Below are 22,454 nucleotides of genomic sequence, written 5' to 3' on the forward strand. Positions count from 1 at the left end.
TCAACTTTGTGTAAACAGGCCAAAATAAAGCAACTAGCCACAATGTTGAGCAATGGGAGGAGCCAGAGGACAGGAAAGAGGGGAGGAGTCAGAGGGCAGGAAATGAGTGGGAGGAGAAAGGGCAAGAGCAGAGCTAGGAAAGCAGAGCTGGAGGATGGATCTTGGAACTGCATGGAGAATGAACCTAAGATTTCACAAAAAGCAAGCATAATGGGTAAAATCTAAATGGTAGGAAACTATGAGGGCTTGAAGGTTTAGGAGGGAGTAACTATTGCCCAGCATTGTGTTCTAGGTTAACTAAATAATCCCAGTCTCTGTGTGGTGATTTGGTTATACAGCTGTTTAGGATTAACAGCAGCTTTACCAGAAGATATATCAATAGTAAATATTAATTGCCACCCACAACAGGGACATTCTTATTCAAGCCACCCTATTCCACTCGCTGGCCCTCATGGACCTGTAGCCATATCACAATGCAAAAATGCATTCAATCTAACTTCAAAACTTCCCATGATCTTTTACAGTCTCCACACTATTTAAAGTCCAAAGTCAAGCTGGGTGGTGGTGACACATGCCTTTAATCCCAGCACTCTGGAGGCAGAGGCAGGTGGATCTTCATGAGTTTGAGGCCAGCCTGGTCTACTGAGCCAGTTCTAGGACAGCCAAGACTACATGAAGAAGAAACTCTGTCATGAAAAAAAAAAAGAAAAAAAAAGAAAAACAAACAAACAAACAAAAAACCTAAAGAAAGAAACAAAGAAAGTCCAAAGTTTTTTCTGAGACTTCACCTAATCTTTTAATTACAACCCTCTGCAAAATAAAAATCAAAGAACAAATCACATACTTCCAACGTATAAGAGCATGGAATATATATTACCATTCCAAAAAGGAGTAAATGAAGTGTAGTGAGGAAATGCTGGACAAACCCAGCAGGGAATGTAGAGTTGTTTCTCTTTTCCCACCTCTACCTGGGCTACGAAAGTGAGGATGACCCTGAATTCCTGATCTTCCCCACCTTGAAAGTGTTTGGATTACAGGCCTGTGCTACCCCATTCAGCCTAACGTCTTTCAAGGTAGTTCATTATTGTGCATATTTATTAGCTATATTCTTTTTTTTTTTAGACAGGGTTTCTCTGTGTAGCTTTGGCTGTACTGTACTCACTTTGTAGAGCAGGCTGGCCTGGAACTCACAGAGATCCACCTGCCTCTGCCTCCCTGAGTGCTGGGATTACAGGTGTGCACCGCCACCACTCGGCTAGCCGTATTCTTGTTAAAACCCGCATAAAATATAGGACACTAGACAGGGACTCTGGGCTGTTTTCCAGTTTGGGACTACGACAAACAATGTAAAGCTTTGCTGCAAAGTTTTTACTGCAGAGTTGGAGGATCTTACGGAAGTACCCACCTGAGAAAAATAGGGAAATGCTACCCCAACAGCCAATCCAATTCTAGCTACATGTGTTCCATCCACAACAACAGTGGTGAATCCGTACTTCTTCACAGCTCTGGACAAAAACAGTGGCTTTGGCTCCCGCCAGGACAAAGAAATAAAAAGTTTTAAATGATTTATTTAATTTTATATGTGCATTAGTGTGAAAGTGAAAGATCCTTTGAAATTGGCATTACAGACAGTTGTGAGCTGCCATGTGATTGCTGGGAATTGAACCCTGGGTCCTTTAGGAAGAGCAGACAGTGCTCTTAACGACTGAGCCCTCTCTCCAGCCCCAACAAATAAAAATTTTAAAAGAAAACAAAAAGGGAAAGAAAAAAAAATCTGAAGAAGCCAGGTGGTGGTGGTGGCACACGCCTTTAATCCCAGCCCTTGGGGAGGCAGAGGCAGGTGGATCGCTGCACTTGAGGCCAGCCTGGTCTACAGAGTGACAGCCTGGGCTATACAAGAAAACCTGTCTTGAAAAGAAATCTGAAGAATATGGTAGTTATTCCTAACACTCTGGAGGCTGAGTTAGGGCCAACCTGGAAGATCCTATCTAAAAATTAAAATTAAAATACAGAAAAAAATAAAGGTTGGAGAGATGGCACAGCAGATGGCCGCTCTTCTAGAGGACCTGGGTTTGATTCCTAGCACCTGCATGGTGGCCACGATGGTCTTTAACTCCAGTTTCTGGAGATCCAAGACCTTTTCTGGCATCCTCTTCTGGTATGCTCATGGTGCACAGACACACATGCAGGCAAAACACTCATGCACATAAAATGATGGTGATGATGGTAATAATAAAAGTAATAGATTTTATATTTTAATTTTTATGTGCATTGGTGGTTTGCCTGAATGTATATCTGTGTGAGGGTGTTTTATCCTGAAGTTACAGACAGATGTGAGCTGCCATGTGGGTGCTTTGAATAGAACCCTGTTCCTCTGGATGAACAATCCTTGCTCTTAATCGCGGAGCTATTTCTCCAGTCACTAAAATAATTATCTTTTAAAAAAGATTTATTTCATATACAGTGTTCTGTATTGCATGCCAGCAGAAGGCACTAAGTTTCATTATAGGTGGTTACAAGTCACAATGTGGTCGCTGGGAATTGAACGCAGGACCTCTGGAAGAGCACCCAGTGCTCTTAACCTCTGAGTCTTCTTTCTAGCCTGAATAATAATTTTTTAAAATCTTTCTTAAAAAGTCAAAATTATAGCCTGGTGGTGGTGGTGGTGCACACCGTTAATCCCAACACTTGGGAGGCAGAGGCAGGCGGAGCTAAAGAGGGAGCTTCAGGACAGCCAGGGTTACACAGAGAAACCTTGTTCCCCAAGTCACAAAACAAAACAAAACAAAAACAAAAACAAAAAAACCAAAACAAACAAACAAACAAAAAAAAACGGGTCTGTGCCTTTAAGCCGCCCTGTTCTCTCTGGGGCTTGTAGTTCTGGGAGTTGGTGGAGCGCTCCCTGTTAGTTTGAGAAGTTTCTCACTTCAGCAAGGCTCTGGCAACTCTGGCGAAAAGAACTCCATTTCCCAGAGTGCACCGCGCGGGACGCGCAGCCGCGTTAATGAGCCGACTCTGGGAGCGTCCAGCGGACTCAGGTAAGTGGGTCCGCGGGGTTCTCCGGTCCCTTTCTAGTTTTGTGCGCTTTCCTGCGGACCAGCTAGATCTCTGCCCTCGCCCCCAGCGCTAGCTAGCAGCAGCGAAGCCTTGCCCTGTAGCTTTCTCGTGACCGGGTTTTGCAGAGAGAGCCCCGCGACTTGGGGGCGCAAGGCGCACAGAGGGACGTTCCCTTGAGCCAGTGGAGTTCTGGATGCCTGTGCTGTTCCGATTTTGATTTAAGTCGTTTTTCTGCCTCAGTTTAACCAGTAGGTACACATTTTATGAACATATTGTTTACGGCCTCGTTTTACTTCCATCCAACTTCTTTTTGCCTCCTGTTCTTCAGAAAGCCGCAAATTAGAGTCTTCCTGGGCCTCTCTCTCACACACAGACACACTGACACACACTCACGTACCCACATTTAACTTTTAAAGTTTTAAAAATGCCGAAATGTGCAAAGTTCCTGCTTGTTCTGTGTTTCTTCAGTGAGCATATATGAGCTGGTATAGTGGCCCAGGCCTGTAAATGTAGTATTGGGAAGTGGAGGCAGGCGGATGGAAAGTTTGAGGCCAGCCAGGGCTACATAAGTGAGAGCCTGTCTCGAAACTATGTACTTGGAGTGTGTGTGCGCATGAGTGTGTGTCCCTGGATATGATCACTAGCCTATAATCTTGCTGAGGATTTCTAGCACCGGAAAGCAAACAAAACCCCGAAAACCAACCAAACAAGCAAAAAACCTAGTTCAGTTGGTGCAAGCCTTTATTTATGGTGGAGGCAGGAGGATCAGAAGTTTGAGGCCATGCTTGGCTATATAGTGAATTAAAGGCCAGTGTGGCTCCATTAGGCTCTTAAAAAACGAAACAAAACTCAACAAAAAATTCCAACTTGGATTGGGCTAATAAAGTTGTTGCAATAATTTTCTCTATTCTAAGATCACTGTGCAAATTCCACGTGTGACACGTCCAGCTTCAGGACTGTTCCTCACTGTGGCTGAGAACACAAACACGGGGACACACCCAGCTGCTTGTAGCTAGCTGTATGACCTTAGGCAGCCTGCTTACTCTTTAAGCCCAGGTTTCTTTATCTGTATGGTGTGATAAGATCAACTATTAAGGCTGGTGTGTGGCTCCTTTGAGCCGCCCCTGGGTGGCTTTGGCATGGTGCCTGAGAACACTCCCCAAGTATCAGTTACTCTCTTGGCTGATCTGGCTGGGAAGACTCCTGAGCCTTGCTTGATCTCTTGAGTCTTTCTCTGATTTTTTTCCCTCTTATTGTTCATGGTTGTCTAAGCCTGCTTTGCTCTTCCTGTGATAAAACTCTACCAAAGGCAATCTGGGGAGGAAAGGGAGGGTTTTTTTGTCTCATACTTCCAGGTCAGGAACAGTGGAGGAATGCATGGAAATGCTGCTGGCTGGCTTGCTTTCCTGCTGGCTCTGCTGGCTTTCCTATATGACCCAGGTTCACCTGCCTAAGGATGGGGCCACACACAGCAGCATAGGGCCTCCCACATCAGTCAGCATTCAAAACAGTCTCCCAAAGACATGCCCAAGGGAATCTGATGGAAGCAGCTCTTTACTTGAGGTTCTTTCTTCCCAGGTGACTATGTTCTATCAAGTTGACAATTAAAGCTAACTAGGACTAGGGCCTTTGACCCGGAGATTATTTCAGAGCCTCATTCCCTCCTAAACAGGGCTGGGTTAAAATTCTCTGACTTCCTTGACATGCTGGGAAGTGCTGTCGCCCACTCAGCCGCTGTCGGGCCCCACATACTGTTTTGGGAGAGAGGGACATTTAAAGTCATGCTTTTCATTTTAAAGGTCCAGTGAACAAAGTCACTGATAAGGAGGGGCCGGAGAGATGGCTCAGTGGTTAAGAACACTTGTTACTCTTGCAGAGGACATTAGTTTGATTTCGTACACACACATGGCTCCAGTCTGTAACTCCAGTCTCAGAGGAAATAATACCCTCCCCTGACCTCTGAGGGCACCAGGCACTGCACTGATGTGGTACAGTACATACGTGCAGGTGAAACACTTAGACACATAATAACATTTAAAAAGAATCTATACTTTGTTAAAATTCATAAAACTGTATGTCCTTCAGAAATACTTATACGTTGCTGCTTCAGGAAGCAAGCCCCTCTATTTTGGTCAGAATGGAGCAGCCAAAGGGCGTTGATTGGACAGTCATCATCCTGACATGCCAGTACAAGGACAGTGTCCAGGTCTATCAGAGAGGTAGGTGACAGGCCCTCCCACCTTTCCCTTAAACTAGAACTCTCCAACCCTCTCCCTTACCTGCACCAGACCCCTGCTGCACCGGGAGCCTGGCAGACCCGGGTTGAAACACTCTTTCTAGTCTTGTGACTTGATAAACGTGTCGTATCATTGGCCTTTAGTTTTCTTATTTTTAAGTTGAAGGTAACAGACTTTAGGATTTAACTACCTGCTCTGCGAAAAGCTAAGTCAAATGACCATTAATAGGCTCGTTCAGGTCCTTCGGGCTGGGCCAGGCTGGTGGCGACTTGTGTGTGTCCCAGCATTTCTTTTGGTCACAGAGCTGGAAGTACGGCAGAAGCGGGAGCAGATCCCTGCAGGAACGATGTTGCTGGCTGTGGAGGATCCCCAGACTCGAGTGGGCAGTGGAGGAGCCACCCTCAATGCGCTGCTGGTGGCTGCTGAACACCTGAGTGCCCGAGCTGGCTTCACCGTGAGTGCTTCTGAGCTGCCGCCCCCTGACCCCTGTTCCTGTTGAAACTCCGTAGTTTCTGTGACGTAAACCTTTTCTGCTTTGTTCAGCATTTGGATTTTCGTTTTCAGTCTGTTCAGATTTTTAGGCTCATCTCTGCCATGCCATCCACGTAAGGGCAAAAGCAAAGCCGGTCTTTGGAGTGTTTTTGGAAAGAAGGAACCAGAAGCCAGACATGGTAACACTCAGAAGGCTGAGGCAGGAGGATTGACACAAACTCAAGGCCAACCTGGGCTATGTAGTAAAATAAAACCCTGTCTCCAGAAGTTTGGAGGCAGTATCTCTGTATTTAATAGGGTACTCTCTGGCTTTTCTTGGAGAAGTTCAAAGATCTTGCTGGGCCCAGGTGGCACACACCTGTGATCCCAGTGCTTGGGAGGCAGAGGCAGGTGGATCTCTGAGTTCAAGGCCAGTGTAGGAAGTCTGAGTTCGTGCCAGCAAGGGCTACATAGTGAGACCTTGTCTCTAAAACAAAACGAAACAAACAAAAGGTCATAGGTCTTGCCAGTTTGTACTTTCATTCCCATAAGGCCTGTGGGCTGCCTTGACCGGCTGTGGGTCAGTGTTTCTCATAGGCTGTGTCTGCTGGCTGTTTTACTTGGTAGCCTTGCCTGCTGAGCACAGAGGCATGGGGGAGGAGGGTGGTCCTAGCCACACCCACGCTCCAGCCGTGGAGGAGGAGTTGGCAAGGAACGGGAGCACTGTAGTTGCTATTGGAGCTGGCAGCCCCCAGCTCATCCGGACTCCAATTGCTGCCTGTTGCCTCCCCTTCAAATAAGTCAAGTCAAGGAGGTGGTCCAAGTGGATGGCTGCTTGGCAGGCTGTCCCTTGCCCGTGTTCATTGTCTTTTTTCAAATTATCATTTAATCATCCATCCATCCATCTATCTATCCATTCATTCGTTTGTTCATTCATTGAGACAGTGTCTCTCTGTGTAGCCCTGGCTGTCCTGGATCTCACTATGTAGACCAGGCCTGCTATGAACTCACAGATCTGCCTTCCTTTGTCTCTCAAGCACTGGGATTAAAGGCATGTGCCACCATGCCTGGCATCCTCATTGGTCTTGCTCTTGCCTTTTTTCCCTTTGGTACTTGTGTTGGAGTCCTTCCCTGGGCAAGAGGGTGTTGTTCTCTAGGTGCCATCACCCAAGGACTCTGTCAATAGGGCACTCCTTCTCTTGACAGGTGGTCACATCTGATGTCCTGCACTCGGCTCGGATCCTCATCTTGCACATGGTAAGTGGAATTCAGGGTGTGGGCTGTGCAGAGGGGCAGAATCTTGGTTCTGTCGACTGGATGGGATTTAGGGGTACTCTGCCATTGTGTGTGTGCAAGGTGCTCATTGAGCAAATCCAGAGGGATCTGAATGAAATGAAGAAATGAAACATCTGGAAATTGGGAGCTGGTTAGGTATGTATTTTAGGCAAATTAAAAGGTCCATCTGGAGATGGAGAGAAAGCTCAGGGCCTAAGAGCATTTACTGTGTCAATGCGAAGATCTGAGTTCAAATCCCCAACATCCATGCAAAAGCTGGGTATGGCTTTGTATGCATGTAATCCCCAGGAGCAGAGAAGGACCTATGCAACAGCAGACACGTGCATGCAAAACACACATACACACACACACACACACACACACACACACACACTAATAAAAAAAAAGAAAGAAAAAGGTCCATGGGGGCTGACAAGATGGCTCAATGAGCAAAGAGTCCCAGTGCCAAGCCTGACAACCTGGATTCAATCCTGAGAAACTAGTTCCTAACAGGTGGAAAACTCCTAACAGGAGTTTTCATAAAGATAAAAATCCGCATGTAAGAAATAATAGAGAGAGATTTTCTGTTTGTCCAGGTACCCCCAGCGGTAATATTTTGCAAATAGCCATAGTATTGTTACTGCTATAGTTGCCAATCTTAAGTTTTTCCAGTTTTAAACATTCTGGACTGTGTGTAAGTCTTTCTGCTGTTACTTCTGCCTTTCCTTGTTTATTTTATGTATGTGTATGTATGTGTTCCTGCTTGTCTGCATGTACATTATGTGCATGCAGCACTCACAGAGGCCAGAAGAGGGTAGAAGAGGGCATCAGGGTCCTGTAAGAACTAGAGTTACAGGAGGTGTGGGCCAGTGTGTTGGCACCAGTGTGTGGGTGCTAGGAATGAACCTGAGTCCTTTGTAAGAACAGCAAGTACTCTTAACCACTGAGCCATCTCTCCAACCCTGTTTCTGCCTTTTCAGCATAAGCTTTCTTTTTGAGATTATTATTACATGTCTAAAGCTTTTATTTTTTTATTCTGTATGTATATGTGTATGTGTGTACACACAGGTGGAGGTCAGAGGGAAACCTTTGGAGTCAGTTCTTTCCTTCTGCCATGTGGGTGTTAGGGATCTAAGTCAGCTTTTAGGCGCGTGCCCTCACCTACTGAGCCGTCTTGCTGGCCCAGACCCTGTTATTACATGTTTAAAGACAGGACCTCGTGGGTTGGAGAGATGGCTTGGCGGTTAAGAGTGCTTGCTGCCCTTGCGGAAATCTAGGTTCAGTACACAGCATGCACGCTGGGCAGCTCACCACCACCTAGAGTTCCGGTTCCAGAGGATTCCATGCCCTCTTTTGGCCTCTGCAGGCACCTGCATGTACTTGACTTGATGCACATATAGATAAGAAGGGCCTCATGTTGCCTTGGCTTGCTCCAACAGACTTCCCCAGGGCTGGGATTACAGGCTTGTGTCACCCTCCCCAGTTTATATGATGCCGGGGTTTACACCTAGGGCTTCGTGTATGCTGGGCAAGCGACTGCCAACCGTGTCACATCTCTAGTTTATTGAGCTTTAAGCTTTTAAGCTTTTATTTACTTTTTATTATTATTTGTTCATTATTTATTTATTTTGAGACAGGGTCTTTACTGTGTCACCCTGGCTGGCCTGCAACTCGTTATGTAGACCAGGCTGGCCTCAGACTCACAGAGATCCACCCGTCTCTGCCTCTCAAGTGCTGGGATTGACGGTGTGTGCCATCATGCCTGATCAGCTTGTGTATATTAAAAAAAACAAGACTTAGAGAAAGTATGAGAGAAAGGCGAGTGAGATGGCTCAGAGGCGAGGGCACCTTCTGCCAAACCTAACTTTGAGCCTCAAGACCCCGTGGTAGAAGCAGAGACCAGATCCTTTTCTTTGACCTCCATTACCTGCCTTGTGGCACATATGTGCACACACTCAAGGCTTGCAACAGAAATATAAATGGAAATTCGGTAGGATATACCTCAAGATGAGGGCAGTGCTTGGCATTCCCAGTGATGTTTTTTTTTTCCTTTTGGAGATACACGTTTTCTGATTTTGCACAGTAATCATGTTAATTGTAAAAATTCAAAGAAGAGCCATCACTATGGCGGTTTTTTTTAACCGCCTCCGCCTCCTAATGCCTGATGCCCTCGTACAGCGGAGGTTGCAGCTTCCCTGCAGCACAGACCGCTTCTCATGAGGTTCTCCTTCCCCCCACCTAGGGCCGAGATTTCCCCTTTGACGACTGTGGCAGGGCCTTCACTTGCCTCCCCGTGGAGAACCCACAGGCCCCCGTGGAGGCCTTGGTTTGCAACCTGGACTGCCTGTTGGATATCATGACCCACCGGGTAAGGCCAGGTAGTCGACCGGACTGGGCCACCTCAGATGAGCCACCAGAGAGGGTCCCTCTGGCTCAAATGGGGAACCCCAGAAAGAATGATCTGCCGTGAGCATGGCTAAAACTTCAAGCAGTTAGTTTTGGGGCCAGGTGTGGTGATGTGTGCCTTTAATCTCAGCTCTTAGGAGCAGAGTCAGTTGTATTTCTTAGTTCTACCTCTACACTGTGAGACTCTGTCTCAAAAAAAAAAAAAAAAAAAAAAAAAACATAACAAAAACCCCAAACAAACAAACAAAACAAATAAGCATGGCAGAAAGCTGAGTGGGAAGGGGGTCAACATTGACATCATGGCACCTGAGAAGAAGCCCTAATACTTCAGCAGCAGACTAAGTGTCTAGAAGGGCAACAGAACAAGCCAACCCAGGGGTGAAGAGCACACAGCGCAAGCTAACGGGGGATGAAAGGGCGGAGAAAGGCGTGGGGCACTCTTTTCTCTCTTCCCACATCCCACCTCATCTCCTGCAGCTGGGTCCAGGTTCCCCACCCGGTGTGTGGGTCTGCAGTACCGACATGCTTCTGTCTGTTCCTCCAAACCCTGGTGAGCATGGGGTGGCCTGGGATCATCTCCCCTCTCAACACCTACGGCTGGCTCTTCCTCCGTAGCCCATCCCGCTCCAGCAGCCTATTTCTAAAGGAAGCATAGGCCAGACCATTGCTCTTGTTGGGCCTCCGTCTGCCCCTCCGAAGACTGGGTAGCTGATTGTAGTGTCTCATGCCAATAATTCTAGAACTTGGGGCGGGGGGCAGGGTTTGGGTAGGAAAGTTGCAGCAAGTTCAAGCTCTAGTGAGTTCTAGACCAACTTACACACTATGCGGGGCAGGGGACAGATCGGAATGGTCAGAACTGCCCACCTTTTGGCTCACAGTGCTTTGTGGAAGAACTTTAGGGGAGAAAGGGTTTGCCATTTAAGTTTTCCCGCTTGGCCTTGGAAACTTATATTGCCCTTTTGGAGTTACCCAGATGCCCCAGCTCTGGGCTCTTGTTTCCTCATATCTGCGTCTCCCTATCTTGCCACCCTGACTGTGCCACCTCCTAGGAATCCGTTGGGATGGCTTCCGGGGAACCAGAGTGATCGCCTTTCCTGGGAGTCTGGCCTATGCTCTGAACCATGGTGTCTACCTCACTGACTCGCAGGTATTAATTACTCCCGACCAGCTGAGCTGCCCTGCGACAGGGGCGCTTTTCCAGTCCCGTGCTCTGGCCTGGAGTCTTGTGGTCTCGAGTCTGAGTTCTGTTTTATGGTATCCCACCGATGACGCTTGCTTGCCTGGATATGTGCTCAGGTGCCAAGGCTGTGACGACAATTAAAGCGGCCCTCAGCCTTGAAAAGGTGCTTCTGTTCTCACAGATACACTGGTACCTGCCAAACTTGCATCTTCTCACTTGGAGATCATGTGCTGACCCTCACAGCCGTACCCACTTTCTGGTCCTCTCTTGCTCCTGCCCCTAATTCTGTTCCACCCCTCCCTACAGGGCTTTGTTTTGGACATTTACTACCAGGGAACGAAGGCGGAGCTACAACAGTGTGTCGGGCCCGATGGCCTGGTACCACTGGTATGATTCCCTGAGCTTGGGGTGAGGCATCTTGGGGATTTGGGGGGATAGGAGAGGGGTAATTTCCCTTTCTTTATGGGGAAGAGCCCCACTCTTTTTAGATGATTCCAGGCCAAGCTTGAACCAGAAGCTAAAGAGACATTCAGGAGAGTGGATGGGGCCCAAGTCTATGGAGCATGTGGAAGTTGAGGGTCTTCCCTGTGCTAGAAAGCCGCCAGATGTGAGCAGGTTAAGGAATGCAGTAGAAGGAGACTAGAAGCAGCGTGGATGGGTGTGGGTAGGGGTGTTGGGGAAGGGTGGGGATTGGGTTTGGCAAGAGACCTGATAGTTAAGGGGGTTCTTGAAGGCATTTTGGTAGGAGCTGCCCAAACCTGGGATTTGGGACCTGGGGTGGCCTAGAAAGTCCATGCCTTCTTTAGAACCTCACCTTGTTTGGCACGTCTAGATGGTCTAGATGTGCCATCCTCAGTTCACGCCTGAGCTTGACACTAGGCTCTCCCCACTTGAGCCTTGTGGGTCCCCTCCAGGTCTCTGGAGTTGTCTTCTTCTCTGTGGAAACTGCTGAGCACCTGCTGGCCACCCACGTGAGCCCGCCCCTGGATGCCTGTACCTATATGGGCTTGGACTCGGGAGCCCAGCCTGTGAAGGTGACTAAGGGAAGGCAACTGGGTCTCCTGGCTCAGGGTGACATGCCGTGTGACCTCAGGCCAGCCTCTTCTCCTTTCTGAGTCAGCATCTCTGCAGATGCCCATAGCTCTGCTTCTCGCCCTCACCCAGCTGTCTCTGTTTTTCGACATCCTGCTCTGCATGGCTCGGAACGTGAGCAGGGAGAGCTTCCTGGCTGGGCGGCCCCCGGAGCTGGGGCAAGGTGACATGGACGTAGCCGGTTACCTGAAGGGAGCCCGGGCGCAGCTGTGGAGGGAGCTTCGGGATCAGCCCCTCACTATGGGTGGGTATTTCTTATTGCCTTGAAGGGGAGAGAGAAAGCTGCCCCCTGCGCTGTGGACTAGAAAGGCTAGCTCATAGACTGGCCAGTTACACTCTCCCCATCCATAGCTTTCCTGCCAAAATACTTCCATTTCCTGTCTTCCTCTTGTCTCTTTGGCTCCTTTCCCAGTGTGTCTTGCTTGCTAGCTGTGGGCCTGGGACAGGTTACATATGCTCAGAACCTCAGCCTTGTCATTGGCCCAAGTACCTCACCCCAACGCCCGCCTTTCTAGTGTCTAGTGAGGATGTCTGCTGGCAGCACCACTGGACACTCAACCACCTGACCTTGTGCTGGAGCTGTGGTAGGCACAAGGTTGTGGTCAGTGCTTTTTTTTTTTTTTTTTTTAAGTGGTTTATTTATTTTTATTTATTTTTTTGTTGTTTTGTTTTCTGAGTTAGGATTTCTCTGTGTAGCCTTGGCTCTCCTGGACTCACTTAGTAGACCAGGCGCTCCTCAAACTCACAGAGATCTACCTGCCTCTGCTTCCCGAGTGCTGGGATTACAGGTGTGCACCACCACACCTGGCTAAGATTTATTTTGTAATTAAAAAAAAATGTGTATATTTGTGTGTCTGCCTGTTTTATGTACATGTGGGTATGGGTGCCCTAAGAGGCCAGAAGAGGGTGTTGGACCCCCTTGCAGCTGGAGTTCCAGGTGGTTGTGAGCTGCCTGATATGGATGCTGGGAACCAACCTTCAGTTCCGTGTAAGAACAGTTTGTGCTCTCAACAACTGAGCCATCTCTCAAGGCCTTGGGATCCATACTTCTGTCTTTGCAGTGTATGTCCCTGATGGCGGCTACAGCTATTTGACTGCTGATGCCACTGAGTTCCTGCACAGCCTCACAATGCCTGGGGTTGCTGTGGCCCAGATCGTCCACTCCCAGGTGGAGGTGAGACCTGCCTTCCCCTTAATGGGTGCCTGCTGGGTACTTGAGGTCAAGTGAGAGGTGGGCTGTAGAGAAAAAAAAAATACCCTGTGCTTGAAACAGTTTATCAGTTAAGGTGTTACCTCTATTTTAGTTAATTATTATTATTATTATTATTATTGAGACAGGGTCTCATGTGACTCAGGCTGACCTCAAACTTGATATGTCTCAAAGATGACCTTGAACCCTCCCCATGCGCCACAGGGATTTTGTAGCCTTGGCTGTCCTGGAACGGGATACAGACCAAGCTGGTCTTGAACTCAGAGATCGGACTGCCTCTGTCTCCAGAGCACCACCATTGCCTAGATGAGGAATTTTGAAATTAAGACTTTTTGCTTGTTTTTGTTTTTGTGTGTGTGGTTTTTTTTTTTTTTTTTTTTGAGACAGGGTTTTTCAGTGTAGCCTTGGCTGTCCTGGACTTGCTTTATAGACTTATAGACCATGCTGGCCTTGAACTCACAGTGATCTGCCTGCCTCTGCCTCCAAAGAGCTGGGGCGTGCACCAAGTCCGGCAAGACTTAATTTTTTACATTTTGTTTATTTATTGTATTTAATTTTTTTTACATACATTGGTGTTTTGTCTGCATGTGTAAGAGTGTCGGGTCCCCTGGAACAGGAGTTATAGATAGTTATGAGCTGCCAAGTGGGTGCTCGGAATTGAACCCAGGTCCTTTGAAAGAGCAGACAGTGCTCTTAATCACTGAGCTATTTCTCCAGCCCTTACATTTTGTTTATTTGTGTGTGTGTGCATGTGCACATGCGTTAGCACACATGTGGAAGTCAGAGGGCAAGGGTCAGTTCCTTCCTATTTGAGTCTCAGGGATCAAGCTCCGGTCATCAGGCTTGGCAACACATGCCGCCACCCCTGGGCAATCCAGTGGTCAGACTTTGAATTTGTTTGTTGTTTTACTTTCTTGAGACAATGTTTCTCTGTGTATCCTCTGTGACCTTAAGCTCACAGAGATCCTCCTGCCTCTGCCTCTGGGATCAAAAGCTTGGCCACCACACTCAGCTATCCTAGGGGCTAGAAAAGCTAAGCCAGGGAGTGGCCAGGGAAGAGTTTCTGTGGGGTCCCTGAGGAGATAGACACACTTGGGTCTGGGTCAGTGCTGTGATGGGGGCGGGGCTGGACAGATGGAGTTAGAGGAGGCTCTTAGGGCAGGAGCGCTGGATGGGAAAATTCTTTGGCTTGGGCCAGGACAAGTGTGGAGGGGTTGAGCAGGTCTGGCTGGTTGAAGTTACTAGAGTGGGGTGGGTCTCTATACTTTCCAGCCGGATATTTGTTTCCAGGCAAGAATTAGGGGAGCCTCCGGCCTCTGGCCTTCAGCTTTCTTGATCTTCTTCCCTGGCTTACAGGAGCCACAGCTGTTGGAGGCCACGTGCTCCGTGGTCAGCTGCCTGCTGGAGGGTCCCGTACAGCTGGGGCCTCGGAGTGTCCTGCAGCACTGCCACCTGAGGGTGAGCCCTGACAGCAGGGGCAGGGGGAAGCAGATGGGGTGCCATTGCTCGGCATTTGTTTGGACGTCCCGTGCACCTGCTCCCCACCTCAAGATGCCTGCCCCGTTCTCCTCAGGGGCCCATTCATATCGGTGCTGGCTGCTTTGTGAGCGGCCTGGACACAGCCCACTCCGAGTCGCTTCATGGCCTGGAGCTCTATGACGTCATCCTGCAGGGACACCACGTGCGTCTGCATGGCTCCCCAAGCCGAGCATTTACTCTTGCTGGCCGTCTGGACAGCTGGGAAGTAGGCATCCGCTTTGTCTCCATCTTCAGACTTCGGGGATCCCTCAGGGGTCTGGCTCTGTTCTATCACAGGGGTCTCCGAGGGGTAGACTGGGGAGGGGGTATGGCCAGATTTCTCAATAGACCTAAGAGAACTTTATCCCATGTTAAAGGCTGGTGACTAAGGTTTAGAGGCGGTAGCTTGCCTTGGGTCTCAGTAATGGCCCCCATCAGGAGCAGCACTCAGGATTCTGCTCTAAATCCTAGGCATGTAGGTGGAAGTGTTAAAGTGTTCCTGTGTCTCTCTCTTTTCCAGTCCCCTTTGGAGCATCTGTTCCCCAGCCTCTGGCCTGGTGTCCCCTAGTCCCTTTTCAAAGACCCCTGCATTCCTGACTGCTTCTTCCTCTTCCCCCAGAGACAGGGGCCAGGCATGTATCTCAACATGTCCTGGAATGAGTTCTTCAAGAAGACAGGCATTCGGTAAGTAAGCCAGCTGCTTCAGCAGGCCTCGGCGGGCCGAGGCAGCCAGTGTGGGTCCTTCTTTGAAGCTCGTCCCTGAGCAGCCCTGTCCAGTCCTCGTACTGCCCTGACAGGGCTGGTATAATTTCGAATAGCTGGATTCTCTTCAGTGCTCTCCCCCATGCAGCTCTAAATCCCTGGCAGTAGTGTCAGTCTAGACGTTGGGATTTTTTCTCTTCAGCATCTTAGGCAAGTTGACAAGGCCCATCGAGGAGTAGGTCCCATCCCCATGAGTTGACATACGGGCCAGGGCTTGGGAAGGAGGCAGGAGCCTTAGCTTTCTTCCTAATAATGCATTTCTCTGCACCCCAGAGACTGGGACCTATGGGACCCAGACACCGCCCCCTCAGATCGATGCCTTCTCAATGCCCGCCTTTTCCCTGTGCTCCACCCCGAGAGGGCCCTGGGCCCCCAGGACGTGCTGTGGATGCTGCATCCCCAGGGGGACAGAGGTGAGGCCCTGAGGGCCTGGCGAGCCTCATGGCGCCTGTCCTGGGAGCAGCTGCAGCCTTGCCTGGACCGGGCTGCCACACTGGCCTCCCGTCGAGATCTGTTCTTCTGCCAGGCCTTGCAGAAGGCGCGGCATGTGCTTGAGGCCCGGCAGGACCTCTGCTTGCGTCCACTGATCCGGGCTGCTGTTGGTGAGGGTTGCTCTGGGCCCCTGCTGGCCACACTGGACAAGGGTGAGTGTGCTGGGTGTCAATACTAAGGAGCTAGACTATGGTCTCTTGCCTTGCCTGCTATCTGGGCCATCAGTTGAAAGGAGTAGGGAGCCACGTGATTCTAAAATGGAAGAGACACTGGAGTTTTGTTTTCTAGGAAACTTCATCCTTGTTAGCAAGGCTTTCAGTGGGAGGTAGAAGCCCAGTTGCTAAGCCTCTGGGTCCTTACAGAATCTACAGGGCTGTGTGTTCTGTACCGAGTGCCGGGATGGGGGTGCAAAGCTCCAGCAGGGACCTGGCATACAGGCAGCACTCCCACAACATAGATGGGCCATATGGCCTGGTGGCTCAGAGCCTTAGCCTCATAGAAAGTGACTCATTAGTGGCCCTGAGAAGATTGGAATTATGCCTTAATTTAAGTCACTCACCCATAGCCATACAACAAGTTGAGACTTGAACCCAGGTGGTTTCACCTCTGCATTCTTTCTGAACCCTTTTTTTTTTAAGAGTTTAAGCAGGGCTGTGATGGTGCGTGCCTTTAATCCCAGCACTCTGGAGGCAGAGGCAGACAGATCTCTCTGAGTTTGAGGCCAGCCTGCCTAGTCTACAGAGCAAGTTCTAGGATAGCCAGGGCTACAGAGAGAAACCCTGTCTTGAAAAAACAACAACAAAACAACCCCCCCCACTATTTGCGCATGTGCATGTGCACGTGTGGACGTATGTGTGCATGTAGGATTAGAGGACAGCCTGCTTTCTCCTTTTACCATGTGGCTGCCAGGGATTGCATTCGGGATGTTAGGTTTGGCAGCAAGTAGACTTATCCCAAGCCATCTCACTATCTCACTGACCCAATCCTGAACTCTCTCTTTTCTTTCTTTCTTTCTTTCTTTCTTTCTCTCTCTCTCTCTCTCTCTCTCTCTCTCTCTCTCTCTCTCTCTGTCTCTCTCTCCAGTTGCAGCTAGGGCAGAAGACCCTGGGACGGCAGCCCGAGCTCTGGCTTGTGTGGCAGATGTACTGGGCTGCATGGCAGAGGGCCGAGGAGGCTTGCGCAGTGGGCCAGCTGCCAACCCTGAGTGGATTCAGCCTTTCTCATACTTGGAGTGCGGAGACCTGATGAAGGGTGTAGAGGCACTCGCCCAGGAAAGAGAAAAGTGGCTGACCAGGTGGGTGTTAATCAAATTAGAACCCACTGAGAAGCCATCTAGGGAAGGATCTCCTGATAGTGGAAGTTCAGAGAGGACATTCAGATTGACCATGACAAGCAGTCTAGCCCCGGTGTGGGGCTCCATGTGACCATCTGTCTACCCTCCTGTCAGGCCCGCCTTGCTGGTACGAGCTGCCCGCCATTATGAGGGGGCTGAGCAGATCCTGATCCGCCAGGCTGTGATGACTGCTCGGCACTTTGTCTCCACCCAGCCAGTGGCGCTCCCAGCACCCGGGCAGTGGGTGGTGACCGAGTGTCCAGCCCGTGTAGATTTCTCTGGTGAGTTTGTTGGGTGAGGTATTGGGAACCTCCTCAGAGCCAGGCCAGCAGGCTCTGTGACCACTCTGTTCAACTGCTATAGGGGGCTGGAGTGACACGCCACCCATTGCCTATGAGCTTGGGGGAGCAGTGTTGGGCCTGGCTGTGCGGGTGGACGGCCACCGGCCCATCGGGGCCAAGGCGCGCCGCATCCTGGAGCCTGAGCTGTGGCTGGCAGTGGGGCCTCGACAGGATGAGATGACCCTGAAGATAGTGTGCCAGAGCCTGGATGACCTGCAAGATTACTGCCAGCCTCACGCCCCAGGTCAGGACAAGTAAGGCATCGTCAAGGAGGGATGGCAGCCACAGCCAGCTGAGATGGGGCCAGAACTTGGAGATCTGTCCACAGAGGCCTGCAGACTATTGAGCCCCTTAGGGATAGCCAGTATGTTTGAGGAGCCCTGTCTCCTTTCTTAGGTACAGACTGGCACAAACAAAGAAGTTACACATCTGCCTGTGGTAGAGAGCCTAGATGCCTTTTTTTGTGGTTTGAGGATGGGCCTGCACTGTCCTACCAGAGAAGCTCCATCTTGGGCTGGGAAAGGCACGGTGGTGGGCCAAGTGGTGGCCTAGGAGTGTAATTCCCTCCTTTGTGCTCACCCCGCAGGGGCCTTGCTGAAGGCAGCCTTTGTCTGTGCGGGGATTGTGCACGTCCACTCAAAGGCCCCTCTGCGCGAGCAGTTGTTGCGCTCCTTCAGTGGTGGCTTTGAGCTGCACACCTGGTCGGAGCTGCCGCATGGCTCCGGTCTCGGTGAGTAAGCCTGGTGCCCTGCTGTCACCTTTTTTCTCAGCTCTTCAGTCTTGCTTGTGGTCCTGGTCCCTGGCCTCTGCGAAGCAGGAAGAGTGGGGTGGGACTGGGCAGAGTGGCTCATGACTGGTGCCTTCCTCTGTGTTCTGCAGGTACCAGCAGCATCCTGGCAGGGGCTGCCCTGGCTGCGTTGCAGCGGGCTGCGGGCCAGGCAGTGGGCACAGAGGCCCTGATCCACGCAGTGCTGCACCTAGAGCAGGTGCTCACCACAGGTACAGAGTGGCCCAGGGTGGTGGACAGACATTTTCCATAGACCGTGTGCTTCCCTAGATTTACCAGTAGCCAGATAACTGTTTTTTTTTGTTTGTTTGTTTTTTGTTTTGTTTTTTTTTTTTTAAATGGTCATAGTTTCCTAACACTTTGATTTCTGATGCTTCTCAACTTGCAATGCTTTATCTCAGAGGGGCTAACATCCCATGAATTACTCCTTGAGGGCTGGAAGCTATTTCTCCTTTCGATTTATGTGTATGAGTGTTTGCCCACGTGTATGTAAGTGTACCTTGTCTGGGGGCCCCTGGAAGGCAGAAGGGGGTGCTGGAGTCCTTGGAGCTGGCGTTAGCAGATGGAAATGAGTCATCGTAGGGGTGGTGGAAACTCAACTGGTACTCTGAAAGCAAATGCTCTTAACTGCTGAGCCCTCTCTCCAGCCACAATCACGCCTTTCTTTTGTTACTGAGTACCTGTGGTCAGATGGTACCCGCTCCAGGCTGTCCTTCAGAACCTGATGCAGATGTGGGTTTGGAATGGGGGGTGGACCTGCCTTTCTGGCAACTTGTCATGCTCTTGGGCTATGAACATTTGTGCCCCACCGTGGAACATTGAGAACCCAGCTAATGCCACACTCTGAGATGTTCTTGGCACAGACCTCCTCCTGGCCATATGGCACTTGGAAGCTGAGCATTTGCCTGGTTCTAGATCCTAGACTGTTCTGCTCACCCAGGGGGCTCATCTCTGGTATAATTTGAAGGAAACTGGCTCAAAGATATATGGATATCATGGGGTCTTCTCCAATCCTTCTTTGTACTGACTCACACCCACAATAGGCAGTCATTAGCAAAAGTTAGACATGGCAGCTTTCAGTTTCCTTTTGAGACATGCCATTCACGTTCATTTGCTCAACTGACATTTATTGATAGTCTGCTCTATTGAGGCTTGGGGATAAAACAAGCAGAAACATGTTTCCTAGTCTTAAAAGACATGGGATGTAAGGGACAGAGACACTCATCAGTAGCCTGGTGTGAATGTATCATTTGCACTTGCACTGAGTGTTCTGAAGCAGGGTATAGTCAAATTCTTGACGCTTCCTGGCTCTGGCTTACCATCTGCATTCCATACTTTAGATTCTTAAATACCGAGGGACTACATGTTAGAGAGCTAGCTTGTGGGTAAAGTGTTTGCTGTGCAAACATGAGGACCTGACCTTAGATCCCCAGGACCAGTGCAGAAATCTAGGCATGAAAGCACATGCTTATAATCCCTGTACTGGGAGGTGGGCACAAGGATTCCCCGGGGACTCACTGGCCAGCCAGTGTAGCCAATTAGTTCTAGGTGGTGGAGGGGCCAGAGAGTTCCTAGCTCACAGCCACCTGTAGCTCCAGCATCAAGGGATCTGATACATCTTTGGGTACTGCATTCATGTGCACATACCTACACATATACAATGTAGCCCTGGCTGTGCTAGAACTTACTCTGGAGAGCTGTCTCCCCCTCTTCTTAAACATCTTTAGCTGGGTGTGGTGGCCCATGCCTTTAATTCCAGCACTGGGGAGGCAGGTGGATCTCTGTACAAAGCAAGTCCAGGACAGCCAGGGCTCCCTTACACAGAGAAACTCTGTCTTGAAAACAAAACAAACAAAGATATCTTTGTGTTACATGTATCTTTCTGTGGGTATGTGTACATGTGGTGTCTACAGAGGCCAGAAGCTATTTAATCCACTTGTGCTGGAGTTACAGGTGGTTGTTTGCTGCCAGATGTGGGTGCTGAAAACCAAATTCTGGTCTTCTGTAAGAGCAATAAGCATTTTTAATTGCAGCCATCTTTTTTGCCTCCGTGAACTTATTTTCAAACATTCTTAGAAGACAGATTGTTGAGGCACTGACAGATTATGTGGAAGTATATTTTCTGATGTGTCTTATATTGACTCTGATTGTGTCAGATCTGCGACAAACTTAGGTCTTGACTGCAGCCCCTTTCCCCTTCCGGGATTGGCTTGCTATCATGGCTAACTAGTCTCAGCCGGAGTTGGGACAAGCTGTCTTCCCATTCTGATTCCAGTAGAGGTTCAAGGCAACGAAACGAGGCTGGGCAAGGTTGGGCCATATAGGCTCCAAAAGTGACAGGACTTTGGGCTCATAGGAGGTGGCTGGCAGGACCAAGTGAGTGGCCTAGTGCCTGGCATCAAGGTGGGACGCTCCCGGGCCCAGCTACCTCTAAAGGTGGAGGTGGAGGAAATCACTGTGCCTGAGGGGTTTGTCCAGAAGATCAATGACCACCTGCTCCTGGTGTATACTGGCAAGACTCGACTGGCACGGAATCTGCTGCAGGTGAGCCCAACCCCTTCTAAGGAAGGGAGTTTCTTGGCTGGCCTTGGCTGGGCCCAATTTCTCATTGCCTCTTCCGTGCCCCACCTGCAGGATGTGCTGAGGAACTGGTATGCTCGGTTGCCTGCTGTGGTGCAGAATGCTCGCAGACTGGTGCGACAGACCGAGAAGTGTGCTGAAGCTTTCCGTCAGGGTGAGTTTACCTGTCCAGAAGTAAATCTTTTCTTAGAGGCATAACACCGCCCCACATATTAGGCCCCTGGGGACCTTGCTTTCTCCTTGTGGAAGCCCTATCTCAGCATAAAACTTCTCTCATGGGAAAGGCCCTCTGACTGCATTTACCAGAAAATAGGAAGAAGAGGTTTGCTCCGCTTAAGTTTCAGGGAAGCGGGAGCTGCACAACTCCCCAAGGGTGAGGCTACAGAATACTGACTGGGTTGGCCCCCGTGCTAGTTGCTTTGTATTTACTAGTCCTCAAGCCTGTGCAATTGGCTCTAAGACTGGTGAAGACATGCCTTTTGATACTCCTTTCCCTTTGCACAACTTATAAACCATCCCCTTTACCTCAACCCCAGGAAACTTGCCTCTGCTGGGCCAGTACCTGACCTCATATTGGGAACAGAAGAAGCTTATGGCTCCAGGCTGTGAGCCACTGGCTGTGAAGCGAATGATGAATGTCCTGGCTCCTTATGCATATGGCCAAAGCCTGGCAGGGGCAGGCGGTGGGGGCTTTCTCTATCTACTGACCAAGGAACCGCGGCAGAAAGAGGCTGTAGAAGCTGTGCTGGCCAAGGCTGAGGTATGTGCTGCTCTCAGGGTTGGAACTTGGGTGGACTGAAATACCCCACTATAGCCTACCAAATCATGGTCTTTCTGGCCCTGTATCAGTCCAGCCTCCAGAAGGCCTGGGAGTTCTCTCTCAACACCCTCTGTTCCATCCAGGGCCTCGGCAACTACAGTGTCCACTTGGTGGAAGTAGACACTCAGGGCCTGAGTCTGCAGCTTCTAGGACGTGACACTCATCTTTGTGGAGCTGGGCCCTCCGAAGCAGGCAACACCTAGAGCTACAGCTGCATTTCCCTTCAGTGGAGCTCAGTTTGCTATTCTCACCTACCTCTTAAAGTCCGCTGATAAGGAAGCAAGACTTGTGCAGAAGAGGCAGTGTTTGCAAACAGGACTGTACTTCATGGCAGGCAGTGGCTAAGACAGCATCTACTACATTTGGATTAAGAAACGTCTTAGTACCAGTGCCTCACGTGGACTTAACGAATTCCATGGCCCAGTAGAGGCCTACCAGGGCCCTGGAAAAATGACAATCAGACCAACCCTGATGATATCCTTTTAGGGCATTCCCATATTCATCTTTGATCCTCAGCCTTCTAGAGTGCTGGGGCAGTAAAGAGCAGAGGTCCTTTCCCAGGTCTGTGGCAGTGAACCAGTACAGTTTACAGCAAGTTTTTGACTTTTAACTTGAGCCTTTTCCAGCAACACTACAAACAATGCTAGGGGAACATGGTGGCAGTGGGTTCTCAACACTGGCATTCTTGGAATAAATTCTAATTTTCAAGGTCATCTTCAGAACTCTTTGTTTTTGCTGGGAGTAATTCCCACTTCTGACACTGTGGGAAGCTGCCCCTGGATCAATCCAGCTCCTGAGGCTGACAGTCCAAGAGAGGGTTGAAGACCAGGACTGGATGAGGGCTCCTGCTGTCATGTGACTGGATGTCAGAGGATTTGTCTTCAGGTTTTAGG

General features: G+C 49.7%; 1 protein-coding gene and 1 long non-coding RNA gene across 7 annotated transcripts; one reads left to right on the plus strand and one right to left on the minus strand.

Annotated features, from left to right (window-relative positions):
* Nucleotides 1-2,946: 2,946 nt before the first annotated feature.
* Fcsk (fucose kinase) lies at nt 2,947-22,274 on the plus strand. Of its 6 annotated transcripts, none has more exons than XM_060391972.1 (24): nt 2,947-3,038; nt 5,143-5,276; nt 5,597-5,748; nt 6,972-7,022; nt 9,283-9,408; nt 9,924-9,996; nt 10,496-10,593; nt 10,933-11,013; nt 11,541-11,660; nt 11,791-11,962; nt 12,780-12,892; nt 14,285-14,386; nt 14,502-14,672; nt 15,066-15,130; nt 15,482-15,852; nt 16,784-16,994; nt 17,148-17,314; nt 17,397-17,618; nt 17,961-18,104; nt 18,254-18,373; nt 20,518-20,699; nt 20,790-20,895; nt 21,278-21,501; nt 21,645-22,274. In XM_060391972.1, the coding sequence occupies exons 2-24, from the start codon at nt 5,195-5,197 to the stop codon at nt 21,762-21,764; spliced, it is 3,273 nt and encodes a 1,090-aa protein (XP_060247955.1). In that variant the 5' UTR covers nt 2,947-3,038; nt 5,143-5,194; the 3' UTR covers nt 21,765-22,274. The 6 variants fall into 6 exon arrangements, with proteins under 6 accessions (XP_060247955.1, XP_060247957.1, XP_060247956.1 ...); XM_060391973.1 differs by having other exon boundaries at nt 3,018-3,038; nt 5,168-5,276; XM_060391971.1 differs by lacking the exon at nt 2,947-3,038 and adding an exon at nt 3,086-3,305.
* On the minus strand, nt 19,272-20,903 carry LOC132656811 (uncharacterized). The gene is made up of 2 exons (XR_009594553.1): nt 20,790-20,903; nt 19,272-20,699 (listed from the first exon to the last, which is right to left on the minus strand). It is a non-coding gene; the product is annotated as an uncharacterized LOC132656811 (long non-coding RNA).
* Nucleotides 22,275-22,454: the final 180 nt, after the last annotated feature.

Source organism: Meriones unguiculatus, chromosome 10 (assembly GCF_030254825.1).
Source record: "Meriones unguiculatus strain TT.TT164.6M chromosome 10, Bangor_MerUng_6.1, whole genome shotgun sequence".
Taxonomy (NCBI): Eukaryota; Metazoa; Chordata; class Mammalia; order Rodentia; family Muridae; genus Meriones; species Meriones unguiculatus.

Bases quoted from the DNA above. Each gene is read 5' to 3' on its own strand.
- Fcsk (XM_060391972.1), top strand. From the start codon at position 5,195: ATGGAGCAGCCAAAGGGCGTTGATTGGACAGTCATCATCCTGACATGC. The intron at 5,277-5,596 runs GTAGGTGACAGG...TTTTGGTCACAG, and splicing joins TGTCCAGGTCTATCAGAGAG to AGCTGGAAGTACGGCAGAAG. The intron at 9,409-9,923 runs GTAAGGCCAGGT...CATCTCCTGCAG, and splicing joins TGGATATCATGACCCACCGG to CTGGGTCCAGGTTCCCCACC.